This window comes from Pongo pygmaeus, chromosome 14 (genome assembly GCF_028885625.2).
Source record: "Pongo pygmaeus isolate AG05252 chromosome 14, NHGRI_mPonPyg2-v2.0_pri, whole genome shotgun sequence".
Taxonomy (NCBI): domain Eukaryota; kingdom Metazoa; phylum Chordata; class Mammalia; order Primates; family Hominidae; genus Pongo; species Pongo pygmaeus.
The window spans coordinates 57044323-57066534 of record NC_072387.2 but is presented as its reverse complement, the minus strand read 5'-3'; the positions used below and the strand labels follow the sequence as shown (position 1 = coordinate 57066534).

Sequence of the window (22212 nt, the reverse complement as noted above, 5' to 3'; positions counted from 1 at the left end):
TGTCCCTGTAAAGGACATGAACTCATCATTTTTTATGGCTGCATAGTATTCCACGTACACTTCTACTTTTTATAATTCATAATGTACAGAAAAACCTTTAGGCCAAACTTAAAATATGCAAGGAGGCAGCTTTAAGCTAAACTTGATTTAACAATTATAAATGTTTCTTATCAGATTTAAGGTCTGCATTAATGTTAATGCTGGCTGGCTTTTCCTGAATTCCAAAAGGGAGGAGGGTATAATGAGGCATGTCTGACCCCTCCTTCCCATCATGGCCCAAACTAGGTTTTCAGGTTAACTTGGAGCGCACGTGGCCAAGAGGAGGGTTCCGTTCAGATGGATGAGGGGCTTAGAATTTTATTTTTGATTTACAACTATTAAGCATGAACCTAGCCTTCAGCGTATGTAGCCACTTACTAAAGATTTCTTTGATCAAAAATGACTACAGACTATTAAATTTTATCAAACATTTTCCTCATCGTCAATTAAAACATTTCTATTCCTTTGACCTATTATTATGGAGGAATATATTAATCAATTTCTTAACACTGAATCATATTTACATCACTGAAAGGAACCCAATCTTGGTAATCATACAATATATTTTTTAAATTATTGCTAGTTTCTATTTGTTACATTTTATTTAGTATATTTTTCCTACTTAATATGCAAAATGCCATCTTTATCACATTTTGTTATCAGTTGGCTTTGCAAAAATCTTAAAATATTAAGGAAACACTAAGTCTAATCCTCCATTTTTAAAGGTAAACATTTTTGAGGCCCCCAGAATATTAAGTGACTTACTAAGTTCACATTATTTTATTATTTTTTTAATTCCCTGCAAGTGTTGCACATCTACTCTTTTTTTTTTTTTTTTTTTTTTGAGTTGTGGGGTCTCGAAAACTCTGTCACCCTGGCTGGAATACAGTGGCACAATCAAGGCTCTGTGGCCTTGAACTCCTGGGGCTCAAGTGATCCTCCCACCTCAGCCTCTCTAGTAGCTGAGACTACAGACATGAGCCACCACATCCCACTAAGTTCTTTTGTGTGTGTGTGTGTGTGTGTGTGTGTAGAGACAGGACCTCACTGTGTTGCCCAGCCTGGTCTTGAACTCCTGGCCTCAAGCCATCCTCCTGTCTCAGCCCCACAAAGTGCTGGGATTACAAGTGTGAGCCACCACACCTGGCCGTTTTCCACTCTTTATATCCAGTCTTGCTAATTTCAACTCCTAAAATTTTCTCAAATCCATGTTTTCCTCTCTCTTTAAGCCCACGCCACTGTTAACACTGAGTTCAAGGACAGCTGGTGTCCTGCCAGGGTTGATGCAATAGTGTCTTCAAGTGGTTTCCCTGGCTCCAGGCTCACCCTTCTCCCCACTGGCATGATGGTGAGCCATCATGTTGTCCTCCTGCTTAAAATCTTTTGTTAGATCCTATGATACATCTTGCTGTTACATTGCCAAGGCCTTCTATTATTTGGCCCATTTACCCTTACATCTCATTTGGAAAGAGGCCGCATGGTCCAGTGGAAAGAGCTCCAGATGGGAATCAAAGATGGATTTGAGTCCTAGTTCCACCTCTTACTACTTATGTGACCTTAGGCAAGTTACCTAAGTCTCCACTATCTCACCTGTAGGATGGGGCAAAAATGACTTAAGTTGCCAGTAACTGTAATGTTGACAAAAAGAGTCAAACTCTGTAAAATATTTGAAGGGGTTTATTCTGATCCAAATATGAGTGACAGATGGCCCATGACACAGCCCTCAGAAGACTGTGAGAATATTTGCCCAAGGTGGTCAGGATAAAGCTTGGTTTTATACATTTTAGGGAGACATAAAACATCAATCAATACATATAAGGGGTATATTGGTTTAGTCCAGAAAGATGGGACAACTGGAAGGAGCGGCTTCCAGGTTATAGGTAGATTCAAAGTTTTTCTGATTGGCAATTGGTTGAAAGAGTTAAATTATTGTCTAAAGACCTAGAATCAATAGATAGGAATGTCTGGGTTAAGATAAGGGGTTATGGAGACCAGGGTTTCCATTATGCAGATAGAACCAATAGAAGGGGATGTCTGGGTTAAGATAAGGGGTTGTGGAGACCAAGGTTCTCATTATGCAGAGGAAGTCTCCAGGTAGCAGGCATCAGAGAGAATAGATTATAAAAGTTTCTTATCAGAGGTGATTCTCTCCTGGAACAGGAAAAAGGAGGGAGGAGGAGGGGATTCTCTTTAGAATATAGATTTTCCCCACAAGTCAGCTTTGCAAGACTATTTCAAGATATGGCAAAGAAAATGTATTTGGGCTTAAAATATTTTAATTTGCTTCCTTATCTATCATGTGATGTTATGCCAGAGTCAGGTTGGAAAGTAGGCCACGTTACATAGCACTAAGTAAAACCCATCTGATGAGACTATGGTTTGGAGGGCGTGACTCCCCAGGCCCCAACATGGTGAAACTCGGTCTCCACTAAAAATACAAACATTAGCTGGGTATGGTGGCACGTGCCAGTAGTCCCAGCAACTTGGGAGGCTGAGGCAGGAGAAGCACTTGAACCTGAAAGGCAGAGGTTGCAGTGAGCCGAGATCGTGAAACCGCACTCCAGCCTGGGTGACAGAGGGAGACTCTATCTCAAAAAAAAAAAAAAAAAAAATTATTGCTATTTTAAACAATTAATTTTTACAAATTTATTTTTTAATTAACAAAATTCTTTATATTTACGGTGTATAACATGATCTTTTGATATATGGATACATTATGAAATGGCTGAATCAAGCTAAGTAATACATGCATTACCTCATATACTTATCATTGTGTGTGTCTGCTGAGCACATTTAACATCTGCTTTCTTGGCAATTTGTAAATATACAAAACATTGTTATTAACTACAATCACCCTATTGTACTATAGGTATCTTGAACTTATTCTTCCTACCTAACTGAATTTTTTTATTCTTTGACCAATATCTCCTTAATCCTCCCCAGCCCCAGCCCCTAGTAACCACCATTCTGCTCTTAACTATGAGTTCAACTTTTTAAGGTTCCACATATGAATGAGAGCATGTGATATGTTACTTAATGACCTCCAGGTTCATCCATGTTGTCACAAATGACAGAATTGTCTAATTTTTTTTTAAGGCTGATTGATTTTTGACAAGGCTGTGAACACAATGGGAAAAGAACAGTCTCTTCAAAAAAATGGTGTAGGTAAAATTGGATAGCCATATGCAGAAGAATGAAATGAAACCTTTTTTCTCACACCAAATACAAAAATCAACTAAAAATGGATTAAAGACTTAAAACTTAAGACCTGAAACTATAAAACTACTATAATGTAGGGGAAAACTCCATGACATTGGTCTGGGCAATGATTTTTTTGAAGATGACCCCAAAAGCACAGGCAACTAAAGCAAAAATAGACAAACAGAATTACATCAAACTATAAATCTTCTGTACAGCAAAGAAAACAATCAACAGAGTGAAGAGAAAAGCTAGCAAGTTGGAGAAAATGTATGCAAACCGTACATCTGTTAGGGCATTAATATCCAAAATATATAAGGAATTCAAACAATTCAATAGCAATAAAACAACCCAATTTAAAAATGGGCAGAGGACCTGAATAAACATTTATCAAAGAAGAGATGCAAATGGCCAAGTAGATGAAAAAAAGTTCAACATCATTAATCATCAGGGAAATGCAAGTTAAAACCACGATGAGATATCACCCCACACCTGTAAAGATGGCTATTATAAAAAAGATGAAAAATAACAAGTGTTGGCAATGATGTGGAGAAAAAGGAACCTTTGTTGATGGGAATGTAAATTAGTACAGGCATTAAGAAAACCAGTACAGAGGTCCTCAAAAAATTAAAAATACGACTATTTTTAGCAATCTCATTACTGAGTATATGTCCAACGAAAATGAAATCAGTATATTGAAGAGATATCTGTGCTCCCATGTTCACTGCAGCACTATTCACAATTGTTGAGATAAAGAATCATCCTTAGTGTCCATTCATGAATGAATGGTTACTTTAATTTTCTACAATTGCCCTATTCCCTCCATATAGCCTTTGTTTCAGCCTTACTGAGCAATTTATAATTCTCAAACACATCACATTTCTTATTCTACTTAGACTACTTCCCTTCCCTAACACTTCCATCCCTAACCTTTGTTCTCTTAGCTAACTCATATACACACTGACTCAGCCTCCCAAGTGGCTGGGATTACAGGCACCCACCACCATGCCTGGCTAATTTTTATTAGCAGAGACGGGGTTTCACCATGTTGGCCACGCTGATCAAGAACTCCTGACCTCAAGTGATCCACCCGTCTCCGCCTCCCAAAGTGCTGGAATTACAGGCATGAGCCACGGCACCCAGCCCACACTGAAAACTTAATGCTAAAGTAATTTTGGAAAGCCTTCTTTGATCACCTCTTGGTATTTTGTCATTCTTTCACTATTGCCACAATAAGTGTATATGTTCCTATTATCATCTTTATCACTTTTATATTCTAACACCAATTATAACACCATGCTGAGATGCACAATGCTATACAGCATGGTAATAGCATGCATCAGTAAAGGTGCAGTGTGACTGATACCTCTACAAAACACAGAGCTGGGCAGTGCACCAATTTAATGGAGTCTCAAGGAATTTAAGTTCTAGAAAACTAAGGTGCTACCCAAGGTCATTCACCTAATCAATGGCACATAGGGCACCAAAGTGCAGGCTGCTTGCAGTCATTCATTCATGCATTCAATCTGTAACAAGCAGACTGATGTAGAAATTTACTGGTGTTAAATTTTTGTTCTGGAGACTCAAAGAGGAAAAAAAGAACATTTTCCTCTTCCCTGAAGCATAATTAGACTTTCTGAAATTCCAAGAAAAAGTCAAAAGATGGCCCCATCCAACTTTTCTTGTGATTAGGGCCTTGGTGCCTGGATACCTGAAAAGAAAAAAGCAAGATGAATTCCTCTGCTTTTGGATAACTAAGGGAGGCTTAAAGATACCCCAAAAGCAGAAGTAATTAGGGGGTTTAAAAAGGGAAGAAAGGGAAGACTTTTATTGCAGGTGGATCCCCATTGTGGGCTGGAAAAGGACAAGGGCTCCTAGTTTCACAAGAGTAGTGTCATGAACTTGTTAGGACATAAGAAGTGGCAGGACTAAAGCCATGTCTTGAAATACAATTGCTAAGGGAATGAGAAGATAGAGAAGTCCAAGAACCAAACTCTGGGCATGCCAATGGCTGGAGAAGTGGTGGATGAGCCAACGGAGCTGCCAGTGAGGTGGACGAACCAAGAGACAGGGGCCACCTGAAGGCCAGCGGAAGAAGATGAATGCTTCAAGATGGCAGCTGTAAGCAAATGTTTCTAATGCTGCTGATAGTTCAGGTGAGATAATGGAAAAGTAACCACTGATTTAGCAATTCTGAGGTCATTGGTGACTTTGCCAAGAGGAGTTTCAGTGGAGGGGTAGGGGCAAAAGCCTGGCTGAAATAGATTCAAGAATGAATAGGAGGGCCAGGCATGGTAGCTCACATCTATAATCTCGGCACTTTGGGAGGCTGAGGTGGACAGATCACCTGAGGTCAGGAGCTCTAGACCATCCTGGCCAACATGGTGAAACCCCATCTCTACTAAAAATTCAAAAATTAGCTGGGCATGGTGGCACACACCTGTCATTCCAACTACTTGGGAGGCTTAGGCACGAGAATCACTTGAACCCGGGAGGCAGAGGTTGCAGTGAGCTGGGATTGCGCCACTGCACTCCAACCTGGGCAACAGAGCAAGATTCTATCTCAAAAAAAAAAAAAAAAAGAGGATGAATAGCAGGAGGGGATGAGGATACAGTGAGTATAAGTGACTCTTTTAAGACATTTTGGAAGAGACCAGAGAATACATTGGTAGCTGACAGGGGACATATAATCAAGGAACTTTTTAAAAGATAGGCAAATGTTGCACAATGTTAATATGCTTATGGGAATGATCAAAAAATTAATGATACAAAAATTAATAATGTAGGATTGAGAGGTGACAACTACCTGAGTGAAAACCTTGAGACTGTAAGGAAGACAGGATCTAATACAAAGGTGGAAGAGTTGAACTTAAATAAGAGCATGCACAGCTCATTCCCAGTAATGGGAAGGAATACAGAGTGCACAGGTCCAGATGTAGGTAAACTTGGGAGATGTGGTGATGGGAACTTTAACTCCTGAAATACTAACCTATACTCTCTCAGAGTCTAAATTTTTAGTCTACTGAATTCAGCAATACAATGAAGTTTAGCAGACCAAATTATCCAAAAATGTTGAAGGAAACTTATATGTGATCGAGACATTTTTACCTTTTACTTTTAATTTTGACCGCCCTGGGAAAAACTGTTGAACCCATATAAAATTAAAATCTTTAGTGAAACACATTCTTTTATAGGTATATATTAAAGTTTTAACTTCTGAGATAATATCAGTTTTCAAAACACTAAGACATGTTTTTATTGTTAGCTAATTGTCAGGCTTCAGCTGAAGCACAGCGTAACGCCTGCATGAACTTCAGCTGTCCATAACGCGTAAAAGACCAAGTGTGCAAGGCAAACAGATCTTGCCATGGTTGCTAATGAAAGAAACTTAATCTCTTGGGGCCTGAGTTGCCTTATCTGTAAAGTAAGGATAATCCTTGCCTTACAGGATTATTGTGAGCTCCAAATAAGATAAAGCTCTTGGCACACAATAGGTGCTTAAAAAAAAAATGTCTGCTATCATCACTGAAGTGGGCTTTTTCTGACAGCAAACCTGTTTAACTCATAAATTTCTTTCATTGATAAGATGTAACCAATGGAGAAACTTGGGGCAGGCACACGATGCCTCTCTGCAACTTCCTGTTAATGTATACTTACTTTTTCTTCCATTTAGAGCTCTACGAGAAATACCTGTGTACCATCTTGCGTGCCTCCTTCTGAGGCTCAGTGGGCTATGCTCAGAGAATAGAGATAAATGTCTGCCCTCTGTAGCAGAAAGGCAGTTATACATTTTAGAATGATGTTTTTCCGAAGAAATGACAAAAGCCAGACGAAACAGATTGACACGGTCACTGTGGTTTGGAATCTCAGTTTTTCTATTTAGCTTTACTACTTTTGGCTCTACACCGTAGAGGAACCAGTGTCCTCATGAAACAGCCAGTATAAAAGCAAGCAGCTTACTTCATAGGAATAGCTAATAACATTTCACTGTTGAGCATTTTACCAAAACCCACTCAGGTCAATTTAAGTGTAGAGCAGTGGAAGAAATTATTGCACATTGCAAAGTTGTGGTGCATTTTACTTAAATCTACAAAGGCCAACAGAAGTGCAGTGTAATATAATAAATTACTGCAAAATACACTAATAAGGGGAGAAGGTGGCTGTTTCCGAAGCCCTTGGCCCCAAGGTAACTGAGGTCATCCCCCTGAACCCCCCAGCACACATCCTCATTATTTCAGCATTTGTACTATAGGGGTTTACAAGACTTCCGCCCCACAGCAATGGGGTGAAAACGTGAAGTGATCGGAGCTCCCAGATAGAGGGGCCAGCAACAGAAGAAAAGCTGGGGAAGGCTGGAGGAGAGGGGCTGTGGAAAAGGTTGCTCTCAGCATCATACACGCCTCATCCTTCTAGGTCGGGTATCCACAAATTCCCAAAATTTGCGAGAACGTAACCCTGGAGAAGGTGGGGGTGACCCACGGAGGAACTCCCTGGAAAAGCGGAGGCGGCCCCAATGGGAGACTCCCGGGGGTCAACTCCGAGGGGAGGGGGCGTCTGCGAGAAAGGGGAGGGGCGGCGGTGGGCAGCCTAGGGAGGAGAGGAGGGGCGAGACGCCGTCGCCAGCCCCCTCCCCTCGTCTGCACTCCCTTCCTTTCCCTCTCGGCCGAGCACCCGAGCGCATCCCGCCGAGGCCGGGCCGTTTCAGGGGGAGGCGCCAACTCGTCGCGGCGCCGGGCCCCTGACCGTGCAGTAACCGCTACCCAGGAGGCGGAGCGGACAAGGCTCCGGCCTGCGCGGAGGTAAGAGGGTGGAGGAGTGGTGTGGGAGGCCGAGGGGGATCGCGGCCGTGACGTGGGATGCTGTCAGGTACCACTGGGGCAGGCCACCCCTCCCCGCCCCTGCGGCCCGGCCTCCCCGCCAGAGACCGCTGAGGGGCCCAGGGGACTAGAGCCGCGACCGTGCCACAGGCCTAGGCGTCGTCGCGCATGCGTAAACCTGCTGGCGGGAGTTAAGAGCTAGGTTCTGGGGCTACACCCAGCCCAGGCCGCAGGCAGAGGCGGCCCTGCGCATGCGCAATTCCGCTGGCGTGGGCCCGGCGCGCTGCTCTGCGACTACATCCTGCCCAGGCCGCCGGCCTAGGCTGCGCTGCGCATGCGCGAGTCCTCTGGTAGGGGTCGCGTTTGGCGTGGTTCCAGGGTGATCATCTGCCCGGAGGCCGCTCTCTTCCTAAGCTCCCGCGTCAGGTGTGGCTGGGAGGGCGTCACAGGTCCCAAGGGAGCGTCTTGCCTGAAGTTTCTCCTTCCTAACCCACTCGCTGCACTGCATAGGTTGCTGATGTTTTCATTTCTGTGGCCTCGACCCCTAGGCTCCCTTCTCATAAATCTAGTACCCCAGGTCCCGGGCCCCGGACCGGCTCGCTAACTCAGTGGCAGTATATGCTTTCGACATTTGGTCCTGATGTCCAGGAATAGCGCGGAAAGTTTGACTTTGTTAGGCGAAGCCGTTTTGGAACTGTGGAGGGATGGGAAGAAATCGCCGAGTGTCTTAAGCCGCGACATACTGCTCTGCTCAGCCCTGGAAATAGAGGTTTTCAGACATTGAAAACTTTCCAAGTGCTCCGTCTTGGCGAGAAAGAACTGAATTGGAAGGCGAATTTAGAATGAACTTTTTGCTTTTGTTCTTTGCAAAAATTACATAAAATGTTGCAACAGTTCGAGACCAGGACTATAACAAAACACATTTCGTGGAGCTACTTTGTACTGCGCTTGGCGACTTACCTTGTCAGAGCTGAATAAAAGTGGTTGAGTTCACAAACAGTGCTCTGGATCGTTGCTCTTTCCCCCAGACTCGAAAGTGACAGTCACTGTTTAACGTTTATTGAGCCTCCTGGCTTTGCACCTTCCTAGTATTGCGTTCCTGCTGGGTTTTACACCTTACTAGACAGCGGGTCTTAGTTAAGTCAGTTTCGTGACTCCTGGGGCTCCTGTGAAGAGTTTCTAACAATGTCATTACTGTGTGCTTTGTAATCTTATATGATGTGCTGATACAGATATTTGGGGGCTGGAATAGAAGAGCCACTTAGGCTCAGAGAATGAGTACTCTAGGTGAAATGTAATCTATTTCCTGCTAGACAGTACATGCGTGTTATTAAGCAGCAGGTAAAAGCAACAAGAATGATACGTTCTTGCATTAGGTATATCTCCCAATGCTATCCCTCCCCCCTCCCCCCACCCACAACAGTCCCCGAAGTGTGATGTTCCCCTTCCTGTGTCCATGTGTTCTCATTGTTCAATTCCCACCTATGAGTGAGAATATGCGGTGTTTGGTTTTTTGTTCTTGCGATATTTACTGAGAATGATGATTTCCAATTTCATCCATGTCCCTACAAAGGACATGAACTCATCATTTTTTATGGCTGCATAGTATTCCATGGTGTATATGTGCCACATTTTCTTAATCCAGTCTATCATTGTTGGACATTTGGGTTGCTTCCAAGTCTTTGCTATTGTGAATAATGCTGCAATAAACATACGTGTGCATGTGTCTTTATAGCAGCATGATTTATAGTCCTTTGGGTATATACCCAGTAATGGGATGGCTGGGTCAAATGGAATTTCTAGTTCTAGATCCCTGAGGAATCGCCACACTGACTTCCACAAGGGTTGAACTAGTTTACAGTCCCACCAACAGTGTAAAAGTGTTCCTATTTCTCCACATCCTCTCCAGCACCTGTTGTTTCCTGACTTTTTAATGATTGCCATTCTAACTGGTGTGAGATGGTATCTCATTGTGGTTTTGATTTGCATTTCTCTGATGGCCAGTGATGGTGAGCATTTTTTCATGTGTTTTTTGGCTGCATAAATGTCTTCTTTTGAGAAGTGTCTGTTCATGTCCTTCGCCCACTTTTTGATGGGGTTGTTTGTTTTTTTCTTGTAAATTTGTTTGAGTTCATTGTATATTCTGGATATTAGCCCTTTGTCAGATGAGTAGGTTGCGAAAATTTTCTCCCATTTTGTAGGTTGCCTGTTCACTCTGATGGTAGTTTCGTTTGCTGTGCAGAAGCTCTTTAGTTTAATTAGATCCCATTTGTCAATTTTGGCTTTTGTTGCCATTGCTTTTGGTGTTTTAGACATGAAGTCCTTGCCCATGCCTATGTCCTGAATGGTATTGCCTAGGTTTTCTTCTAGGGTTTTTATGGTTTTAGGTCTAACATTTAAGTCTTTAATCCATCTTGAATTGATTTTTGTATAAGGTGTAAGGAAGGGATCCAGTTTCAGCTTTCTACATATGGCTAGCCAGTTTTCCCAGCACCATTTATTAAATAGGGAATCCTTTCCCCATTTCTTGTTTTTCTCAGGTTTGTCAAAGATCAGATAGTTGTAGATATGTGGCATTATTTCTGACGGCTCTGTTCTGTTCCATTGATCTATATCTCTGTTTTGGTACCAGTACCATGCTGTTTTGGTTACTGTAGCCTTGTAGTATAGTTTGAAGTCAGGTAGCGTGATGCCTCCAGCTTTGTTCTTTTGGCTTAGGATTGACTTGGCGATGCGGGCTCTTTTTTGGTTCCATATGAACTTAGATGACGAGTTGGTGGGTGCAGCGCACCAGCATGGCACATGTATACATATGTAACTTACCTGCATGTTGCGCACATGTACCATAGAGCCTAAAGTATAATAATAATAATAATAATAATAATAATAATAATAAAAAGAAAAAAAAATTCCTAGCATCACAGAATAAATACTACTTGATCATAATGTATGAGTCAATTAACATACTGCAAAATTTGGTTTGCTACTATGTAGTTGAGTATTTTTACATTTGTGTTCATCAGGGATATTAGCCTGTAATTTACTTTTTATAGTGCCATTGGTTAACTTTGGTATCAGGGTAATGCCAAATTGGTAAAATTAGTTTGAAAATATTCTCTCCACTTCAAATGTTTGTAACAGTTTGAGAATAATTGGTTTTTATTCTTCTTTAAATGCTTAGTAGAATCCATAAATAAAGACATCGGGTCCTAGACTTTTCTTTAAAAAAAAAAAACGATAATGTGAAATAAAGCTCTAGAGTTTGTTACACACACACACACACACACACACACACACACACACAAGAATGATACGTTCTTGCATACCCCACCTCCACCACTCAGGCCTTATTGCTCTTGCTGGGCTCGCCAAGCGGACCCTCACCCAAGGGCGTCTGCGTTTTGGTATTTCCAGTATGCTCAATGCTCACTTTACCACTCTTCGCAAATCTCCATGGCACAGAACTTCATTTAAGTCTTGAAACAATTGCCATCATTTCAGAGAGGTGACTACCTCACCTAAACCGGCTGGCTCTCGAAACTCTTGTACTGCTGGTTTGGCTTTGTAGCACTTAATCACCATCTGATATTACATATTTGTAAGGGTATGATCAGTCTATCTCCACCATAATTGAAGCTCAGAAGGTATTTGTTAATTGTAGAAATAAAATGGGAAACTAACTTACTCCAGAGATATTTTTGTACTGAACTCAACCTAGATTCATTCATTTATTCAACAAAAATTTATTTTCTATCAGGTCCTGTCCTTGATGCTTGGGATGCATCAATGAACAAAAGAGACAAAGATCCCTTCCCTCTGGAGCTTACATTCTAGCAAAGAATGATAAAAAACATATTTGTATATTAGGTTAGAAAAGTACAAATGCTATGAAAAAATGAAAAAGGAGAACAGAGAAAGGGAATTGGGAGTGCAGGTGGGGGTTGCAGTTTTAAACATCATGGGTACGGTGAGTCTGAGGATGAACCAAAGGTTATGTTTAACATGGAGAACTGGGTTTTAGAAATAAATCTTCTTCTGGGAGAAAACGTTCTTTATCATGCTCTACAATGTCTTTTATGGGAGCCCACAGCATGACCCTTGTGATAAATGTCACCATTTTTTATAGTATATAGGTGAAAAAACATTTTTTTCCCAAATAAGAGTTCAAATTATTCAGGAGTTTATAGTTTAACTTAGCACATCAAATGAAGACGCTGGACTTTTACAAGGAAGAGCTAGCCAGACATCTATGTAAATTGTGCTGAGAAAAACTGTATGTTGTCTCCACAGTTTTTGCAATTGCTTCTAAATGTCCCTCTGATTGTGGATGACTAGTGAAGATCTTTTCTAAGCATGGTCATTGCTTTTCTGTATTTGAAACTGTGTAGGAGAGGAGCTTAAATCACCTGGTGTGATGTTATGCTATAAGGTATTAAATGACCTCTCTTAGAGGTATCTGAATGAACCAGATAGACCTAACTAAATTTCAATCCATAATTAAAGAAGGCTTAGAGAAAGAGGGTGATGGAGAAGAATAATTTTAGAAAGTAAAGTGTGTTTCCCCTCATGTCCTTTACTTACATAGATTACAAATACTCTGTTCAAACACCAAAATATTATTAATCTAGGACCATAAATGTAAGGAATCCGTGGAATTTGCTTATGCCCTATGAAATTGTCATATTCAAGTTTGGTTTTATCGGTGGTTAAAGTAAAATTTAAATGCCCCAAGATACTGCTACTGTTGAGGTTTACTTGGATTTAAATTACTACAAATCAGGCCAGGCACGGTGGCTCACCTGTAATCCCAGCACTTTGAGAGACCGAGGCAGTCAAATCTTCTTGAGCCCAGGAGTTAGAGACCAGCCAGGACAACACGGCAGAACTCTGTCTCTACAGAAAAACGAACAAAAAAAAAAATGAGCCAGGCATGGTGGCACACACCTGTAGTTTCAGATACTTGGGAGGATGTAGTCAGAGGATCACTTGAGCCGGGAAGGTTGAGGCTGCAGTGAGTCATGATCACACCATTGCACTCCAGTCTGGGCAGTAGAGTAAGACCCATCTCATAAATAAATAAATAAATAAATATTGCTACAGATTAAAATTGTCCAGGAAAAGGCAGATTGGAGACCAGGAATTACTGGGGTTACAGAGTGACATTAAGGACTCTTGTTAAAGACTAAAAGAGAGTTCTACATGGAGATTTTACTTCAAAGGAGTGGATAGCTTGCCTCCTGGTAAGGGATATTCATAATATCCATCAATGGAAGGCTGAGATGATACTTCCAGCTTTCACTGTCTGGAAGGAACATGTATCCAGTTCACATGGTGATCACATTCTAACAACGTGAAGGTTTCCAGGAAACTTAAACCATAATAATTTTTCAGCATTAATCTGACATTAGAGCGGGTTTCTTTTATGTCTTCAGCCTTGCTAATTGGCCTGAGCTAATAGCTCTTATGTATATCTCCCTATGGAAGATGTTTTGAGCTAACAAGCACCAGTAGGAGATGGTATGTGAATAAAACAAATTTTGACTACATTATAATATGTCCTGTATTATGCTGTGTATATGCATGTATATAATACTGAACAAAACCGATCTCAAGTGGAAATGAGCCAAGGCCAAGAGGGCCTGCCATGTTGAAGGAATATATATGCTGTGGGTCAAAGATCTTTAACAATTAGGATCTCTGTAGCAGGTGTGTTAAGATTTTTTTTTGAAAAATCGGATTAAATCTATAAGGACCTAGATTTAAAATGGATTTACAAATGAGATCTCAAGTCTCAACTCACATTAGTGCATATAACAACTTAAAAATATTTTTATCATTTATGTTGGTTATTTTTCATATTTGAAAGTGACACTTTTGCTGTGTGTGGCTGAAAAGACCGAAGTTGTCAAGCTCAGTAATCTTTTCAATTAAATACCACTTTGCTTTGTACTGAAGATCTAATTCATCACTCTTGTTGAAATTTGGAAAACTTTTAAAAAAAACAAATAATTAAAATAGTAACAGTGTTTCTGTGTTCTACACAACAGTTTTCTGTTTTTCATGAACATATGGCAATACCATTTCCTTTGAGGTTGTGTGCTAGTTTTAGTTATGCTTTTAGTGTTTTAGTTTTGTCCGTCCTGTTTATAATTGTTCCATTTTAATTAGCCACGTAGGTATTTTACTGTTACTTGTCATTGATTTTAGACATCTAAGTGGAGCTAACATTACAGCTAACACTATCCCTTTTTGCAAGTGAAAATTGGGATCATGTTTTATTGTATATGTATTTATATTATTTATAACTTGAAGATGACCCTTAAAAAGCTATTAAAGATACTATCTAATGACTCACCTAAGGATATATTTGGGAACCATCATTATCCTTTTGAAATTTACGTGGTCTGCAGCTCATTAGCACACTGATGCTGTAAACTGCATGCTGGTGCCCTAAAAGACATCGATATTATTTAATTTTCTGTTTCTTTTGATTATAAAAGCATCAGCAAATGTGTTACCCACCCAGATGGGATAATTTTAAGCATAGAGTTCTATATTGAGAGAATTCTAAAAATATTAATGTGTTTCTCAAGCATAGCTTTAGAGTTGATCTCGTTAAGTTGAATTTTAAAATATGTAATACTGGGACTTCTCTGCAGGAATTGCTATTTTTTTCACCCCTTCTTCTGTAATCACTTCTAAAGAAGAATTATTGGCATTTAGAAGCCCCTGATTAACTGCAAAATATCAGTACTTAAAACCTACCATTGGGTTGGGGTAATGTGGACAGAAGTCCCTAAGAGAGCTGGATATTGTTTTGCTCTACGTTATTCTGTTTGCTCTCGTGTATTTGCTTTCAATTCAGTTCCTACTGCAGGCACTGAATTAATATTTGTTGAATGAATTAGGCAAATGAACCTATGTCCCATAATCAGCTTAACTCATTTTTTAGGTCAGAGGTATTACCGAGTAATATAACACATTGTGTAGCAGATACACTGATTAATACTGATTACTTTACCAAAAATAATATGTACAGACTGCCTGTTATATCTTTTGCACAGGGAAATGAATTATTTGACTTTATGTGAGGATTAAGAATGAATGTGTTTATCACATTATCAAAAGAGTGTCCCCTTATTCAGTAGTCTTCAACTGTGTAGTTTTTAAGAGTGTAGAGAAAACTCTCAACATAGAATATATAGAAATAAGGAGTTATCTGCCCCAAACAGGGATACTTTAAAAATAAATTCGTGAACTGTACAATTAGGAAAACAGCTAAAATAGGAAATGTCATGTGACAGGTTACCTTACTTGATATATATTTGGCTTTGAAACATTACTTTTATACAGACTTGAACTACTGGCCACCGAGTGTCCCATTTGGAACCTTTAAAGACAGAGATCAGTGGCAGGAACTTCTGCTTGGAGAGGGTACTTATCATTACATTTTCTATTTATATTGTGAGGCAAACATTAGCACAATAAGATTCTGTAAAAACAATTTTAGGTTTCATTTTAATAAAATGAGGAAATACATAAGAGACTGTTTTGCAAAGAACAAAGCACCTTTTAATATAAATAACTATATATCATATATATATATATATAAATATATATGAGCCAAGTATATATCCCAAAACAAACATATAAGGGAAAAACTAATAAAGTAACACATAGTAAGATAGTAAGATAATCTTTACTGTCATCCAGTAGCAAGATGATATGAGATGATCTTATGCTGTAACACTGTCACTATGAAGAAAATCTTCCCAATACTGTTGCCAGCTTCTGCCCTGGCTCTACAAAAAACATTGCCCTCCTATGCAGAAAAGGGGGACATCTGTAAGCAGATTTAGACCATAAGTAGAAAGCACATTTTTGCCATTTTAATACACTGATATTAAACATTTTTTAACTATTTTGGATTTTTCTTACAGGTACAATAGTACAAATACTACTCATTGGATATGTCGTTTAATCCTCCTATTTAAAAAAATCTATTTATTATTATTATTTTTTGAGATGGAGTCTCACTCTGTCACCCAGGCTGGAGTGCAGTGGTGTGATCTTGGATCACTGTAACCTCTGCCTCCCAGGTTCAAGTGATTCTCTTCCCTCAGCCTCCCAAGTAGCTGGGACTACAGGCACACACCCTTACGCCTGGCTAATTTTTGTATTTTTAGTAGAGATGGGGTTTCACCATGTTGGCCAGGCTGGTCTCCAAACTTCTGACCTCAATTAATCCTCCCGTCTCTGCCTCCCAAAGTGTTGGGATTACAGGCGTAAGACACCGCGCCGAGGCTATATTCATTATTTTAGAGACAGAGTCTTGCTCTGTTGCTTAGGCTAATGTGTAGTGGTGTGATCATAGCTCATTAAAAAAAAATTATTATTTTTCTTATTTTTTGAGATAAGATCTTTGTCACCCGGGCTGAGTGCAGTGGTGCGATCATGGTTCACCGCAGCCTCGACATCCTGGGTTCAAGCGATCCATCTATCTTAGCCTCCCGAGTAGCGGGACTACAGGTGTGTACTACCACGTGTAGCTAATTTTTAAGTTTTCTGTAGAGACGGCGTCTTCCTATGTTGCCCAGGCTAGTCTCAAACTTTTGGGGGCCTCAAGCGATCCTCAAAGTGCTGGGATTACAGGTGTGAGCCGCCATGCCTGGCCTTCGTAGGGTATTGATTCAATTTTATTTTATAGATGGCTAAAGAAATTATGAGTTTTCATTACCAAACGTTTATTGAATTTCCATGTCCTTGGTAAAGGCAAAATTAGAATGATAGAATTCTCATTTTAAGAGTTTATTTTCTTTAACATTGGGTAACCTTAATCTCTCCATCCTGAGATGATTAATTTAAGCTTAAAATCTTGAAAACCATCTTGTCAGACGGAAAAGCCGTAGCATACCAATTCATTGACAGAGTTACATGGGACCTTTTATCTTTGGTATTTCCTCCACCAAAACTTCCCCATGAAAAAATTCCCATCAAAGTCTAGCCATACATATGTTGGTATCTATAACACATTAAAATAGTACTATCTTCTGTATGTTTTAAAATGTTATCAAATAGTATACCATATGTATCATTTTGTGACTTAGTGATTTTGGTGAACATTGTTTTGTAGATACACCTGTTCTGATTCTAGATAATTTATTTTAATAGCTATATAGTATGCATATGCCACAGTTTATTGGTTTCGTTGATCAATTCGTTCTTTCTTGCTTTTTGCTATTGGGAATATTTGTGTGTATGCTCTAGAGTTTATCTAGGGCAGTGTTGCTAAAATTGCAGGACTTGTTAGTGATCTGGAAATTAGTGGGCTGAGATCAGCATTTTCTTTTAAAATGAAATTGAACAGGATAAAATAGGGTAGAGTAGGGTAGAATACAATAGCATAAAGTAGAAAAATGGAAAAGATATCAAGCATCTCATGTAGGAGGAGTAAGAATTATTTTGTGAAATTTTTGTTTCAGTTGTATATACATATCAAAAAAGATGGAAAGACTGCTGTGGTCTAAATATTGTTGAATTGTTCTGTAAAGTCATTGTACCAATTTACATTCCTTCTAGCAGTATATATGAGTGTGCCTTCTCATCTACATCCTCGCCAGCACTAGGCATTGTCTCCCTTTAACTTTTGATGATCTGATAGAAGAGATCTCTTATTGTGGTTGCATTTCGATGATAAATAACATGGTGAACTTGAGTATCTTTTAATACATTTATTAATTTATTCTTCTGTGAACTGCATGAATCCTTTGCTCACTTTTGAATTGTGTCGTTTGTTTTATTCTTACTGATTTGCAGGCATTCTTTATATATTTTGTGTATGGATCCTTTCCAAGCTGTCCATTATGTATGTTACAAATATCTTCCGCCATTCTGTGGCATATTTTTCCCTTTGTTCAAGTTTACTGCTCTTTTCTTTGTGTTTTATGCTTTCCTGTCTTATGTATGAAATCTTTAACTGCTCTAAGGTCATAAATATATTTCTATACTTCTAAAAGTTTGAAAGTTTTGCTTTTTTTTACATTTCCACATGGATTCTCTTTTATTTTCCATATGGAAATACTGTAGATTAAAATCTCCTTAGTGTGCATTTTTTTCATGTGTTTCAGTGTCCAAATTGTTGAAACCCTCTCCTGAAGCTTATAAAGTATGATATTCTAAAGTTATATTTTATAACTTTAGTATTTTTATAATAGAGCATCTCTGCTGCTGACTTTTTAATAGTAGATAGCACAGATACAATTTTTAAACTGTATTTTTCTCAGATAAAGAATGGATTGTTAAATGTGCAAGATAGTATGTTCTTTTCCTTCTGTTTTTCTCTAATAGAATTTATTTGTGTATTTATATTTCCAGTCACATTAACTTTGCTCTAGAAGACAACTTTACAAGGATCTAAAAAGAACAGGATTAAAGATGACTGAATACTGGGTTCCAGAAATTTAAAACAATCAGGTACAAAAGTTTTTGGAGGGAATGCTCCCAGCCAGTCAGTATAAAATAAAACTGTTGAGAATGTACACAAGAAAAACTTGAAGTATCTAGCCCTGAAATACAGTGGAGGGTCCCAAAACAAGGGCTTTGGAATAGTCCTGGTTCAAATACTGGCTCTGACACTGATTGGTTGGTGACTATTGGTCACGTTACTGAAATGTGTGAATAAAATGGAGGCAATGATTAACCTGTTTCATTTGGATATTATAAAGATTAAATGAGATAAGGTGAGGCACTTAGTGCCTGGCACAGAATAACTTTATTTTTACTGTTGTTATTGCTGTTGTTATTTAGAATACATTTTATCACATCATGGATATGGCTTTCTGTATGTATATTGTGAATTGTTATTTTAAGTATGTATATCAACATATCGTTAATAGCCTGGTGAAATCACATGGATAACAGGGTAAGGTAATCTCCACATGTATTGCACAAACTATACGTGCAAATTGGGGATGATAGTTTTCTTTATTATGTATGCATCACATTGAAATAATGTAAAAAAAAAAAAGCCAACCATCTCCCACAATGCTAAAAAATTCAAAACACTTTTTAATAGTATTATACAATAGTAATTAATCTTGACAAATTTTTAAATCTTGAAGGACTTTTTGATTGACAAATATGAAATTATGTTAATCTGACATTTCATTGAATTTGAATCCTGCACGTCATTTCTTTGAATGTGGTAATTTCCATGACATACATACAATTATGTCTTAACCTGATGTCAGATAAACAGAATGGCCTGTTTTCCCACCATTTTAATTTTAAAGAGTTTAATTATGCTTGAAATTGATAAAAGACACTGAAAAGAGGTTATTTCCTACTCAAAAGCCCAGGATCACTTTTTCATGATTTTAGCACATTAGCAAGATTTCCCTTCTGCTAGGAACGAAAGGGGCCTAAGGTAGTGCAGTGAGGGGCAGTCACATCTCTACTTGGTCCCTTCTCCTTTTTTCTCTTCTCTCCCTCTTTCTTCTCCTCTCCTTTTATTTTTTATTCCAGTAAACTTGGGGCAAATATGGAAAAAGTGTTTCCTGGTAGGATGAGGCAGAAGGAGAGGGAACTTTGGTTACAGGCCAGTTCCAATATACAAAAAACTGGGTTCTAAGGATGCTTTGTATGAATACGTTGCGTTTACTCTGAGCCTTGGGCTGTGGGTTATAGCAATGAAGGAATCATCGTCTGCCCTTTTGAAGAGCTTACCAATTAATAGAGAAGGTACATCATACAAGAATAACTGTCATATGAGGCAGAATTTGAAAAATTCCATCAGTGTAGTTAAAAACAAAACAAAAAGTGCTGTGGAAATACAGAGAAGAGGTCCCAGCCCATTTGGGTAATCAGGATCCACACTGATGTAAATCTCAGTGGCAGTCATGCTGGGTCTTAGAGAAAATTAGGGTTTTAACAGATCTGCTAAGATGCCATAGATAATATGTAGTAAGTATTAATTAAAACGACAGAATATCTTTCCATATTGTCGATCAGATCAGTTTATAAATTTTTAAGTGAGAACTTCTAAGTAATCTTCTTAAAAGCAAGCATATCTTTTTTACTTGTTTCCAAATGTTAGAAAGTAATACTTTGCTATTAATTTTCATAATTTTAAGTTATTATAATTCTGAATAAATTATGATTTCTCGTATTCTGAGAGATCTTTTTATAGCTGAGGAAAAAAATTACTAATATCATCAAGGGCATAGAAGACATTGATAAGGAACACTGTTTAGACTTGGCCGTATTTTGATTATTGTTTTTATCTGTCTATTATGAGGCTCTCACTCTACTGTAGAAAATACCAGATAAAATGTTCTGGTGTTAGTACCTGAAATAATAGATTGTATTTAAGTAAATAGACCCTACCTCGTCAATTGGAAAAAGCAACATCATTAAATACAGCCTTATTAAATTGCTTTTTGGAGGAGAGAGAATATTTTATTTTTATTTATTTTTAATGATGAAATAGTTAACTACATAATGATTAAACCACAGTCCAGACATATTGCATAGCTTCTGCTAGGGCTGCTCCTGCTGTTACTTCTACCTGGTAGAAAGTAGGTGATATGGGCATGGTTATTAAGGCAAGAACATTTCGTGCATTGCTACATATTTGATGGCTGTTGTTTCAGATTTTTCATTAAGTCCAGAATAACAAAGCCACATTCATTCATTCATTTTTTCATCATTTTCATTCATTTCTCCTTTTTTTTTTTCCAGCTTAGCAAATCATATATTCTTCTGTGGAGCTGAGAATTGATGTCTGCTCTTCCCAGTGATTTGGAAATTTCCAATCCCAGAGAAAAGTTGACAAAGGTCTAAAATTTATTTTTCCTTATCATAGGAAGTCAACTCTGAAATGAAAATTTTCTACTCATTTCCTTTATAGAGTTAAGGACACATGTATATTTTGAGACTACTTTTTCAGACCTCAGCAGGAAGATTCCCGTAAGAGGCCATCCAGTAGTTCCAGAACAGTTAAAACATTTTTGGAGTTTTATAGCTGTTAATTCCCGTGCCTAAAGCTGAATTCCTTTATCTTCCTTTCACAACATTTGAGCTTAGCTTATTTTCTCTGCTAATCAGAAGTAAAGTAATTTTAACCTGCCTGGTTCCATCGAACATAAGGGATCCTGATTTTACCACATACTTTTTCCTCAGGGACTGCCCAGGACTGAGTCCATATGGAAGAAGAACTTCCTCTTTTCTCTGGAGACAGTGGCAAGGTTAGAAAAAAATCATGCCCTTGGAGCATGTGTGTTCTGTTGCATGAAACATACTTCATGAAGCACCTATTGGTCACCAATAGGAAAATCAATGAGATTCTATCTTTGAGGGGCTCACAGTGTAATCACTGAGATGCCAACAGATAATTGTTGTGGGTATGGAGAATGCTGAAGGGGCCAGCAGGGAACTGATATACCTCAGGTGCAGAGAAAGGGCTCCCAGAGATGGTGACAGTGACGGATGAGGCGCAAAGGCCATCCCCTACTTTCAGACAGTGCTGGCCTGCAAGAGGCTATGAGTTGATCAATGTTTATCCCATTCCCAGAGATTTTTAAAATTATAAACTGTCTGATCTTAGATGATACGTTCTCAATTCATCATAGACATTCTTTAATTTCTTTCTTCATCACATCTGAACATGACAGTCAACCAACTTAAGTCTACTCAGTGTCCAGTTGATGTTAAAAGCCTCATATCTTCCTGCATGCGTATTGATTTCCATCTCGTGTTATTTTGTTGAATTTACATAATATCTGCTTATTGCTATTAACAGCTTAATATTAACTGTCACTATTATTTAATAAAATCAGGTCAAAATTCAATAAAACTGTAAATAATTATGCAAAGCAAGCATCGTGTACAAAGATGGCAAAGCTTTTGAAACTAAACTGTAGCTTTACCATGTGCAGACTTAAGTGTTCATTTGTGAGCCCTTGTAGGAAAGTCCAAAAGTAGCTTATAAAAGTAATGTGTAGAACTCGAGAGTCTTACAAAAATGTTAACAAAAAAATTCCGAATTTTTCCTAGGAACAGGTTTCATAAACTAAAGAATAGATTCACCAAATCAGCAATGAAATTACTGTATTATTACTACATAGTGATTGAACATACACAAATATATATACAAAGTGTT

The 22212-nt window shown here is 38.6% G+C and overlaps 1 protein-coding gene across 6 annotated transcripts in view; it reads left to right on the top strand.

Annotated features, from left to right (window-relative positions):
- RCBTB2 (RCC1 and BTB domain containing protein 2) overlaps window positions 1-22212 on the top strand; it is a 57649-nt gene that overhangs the window by 3729 nt on the left and 31708 nt on the right. Inside the window, exons 1-3 of one of the 6 annotated variants that reach the window (XM_054446762.2) lie at window positions 7632-7650; window positions 18429-18527; window positions 20793-20888. The exons of 1 other annotated variant lie outside the window; for it this stretch is intronic. In XM_054446762.2, the coding sequence (XP_054302737.1) occupies window positions 20832-20888 (57 nt within the window). In that variant the 5' untranslated portion in view covers window positions 7632-7650; window positions 18429-18527; window positions 20793-20831. Of the gene's footprint in view, window positions 1-7631; window positions 7651-7868; window positions 8037-18428; window positions 18528-20792; window positions 20889-21233; window positions 21299-22212 lie in introns of those variants that run through there. 4 more of the 6 variants (XM_054446765.2, XM_054446764.2, XM_063650863.1 and 1 more) reach the window with 4 other exon arrangements.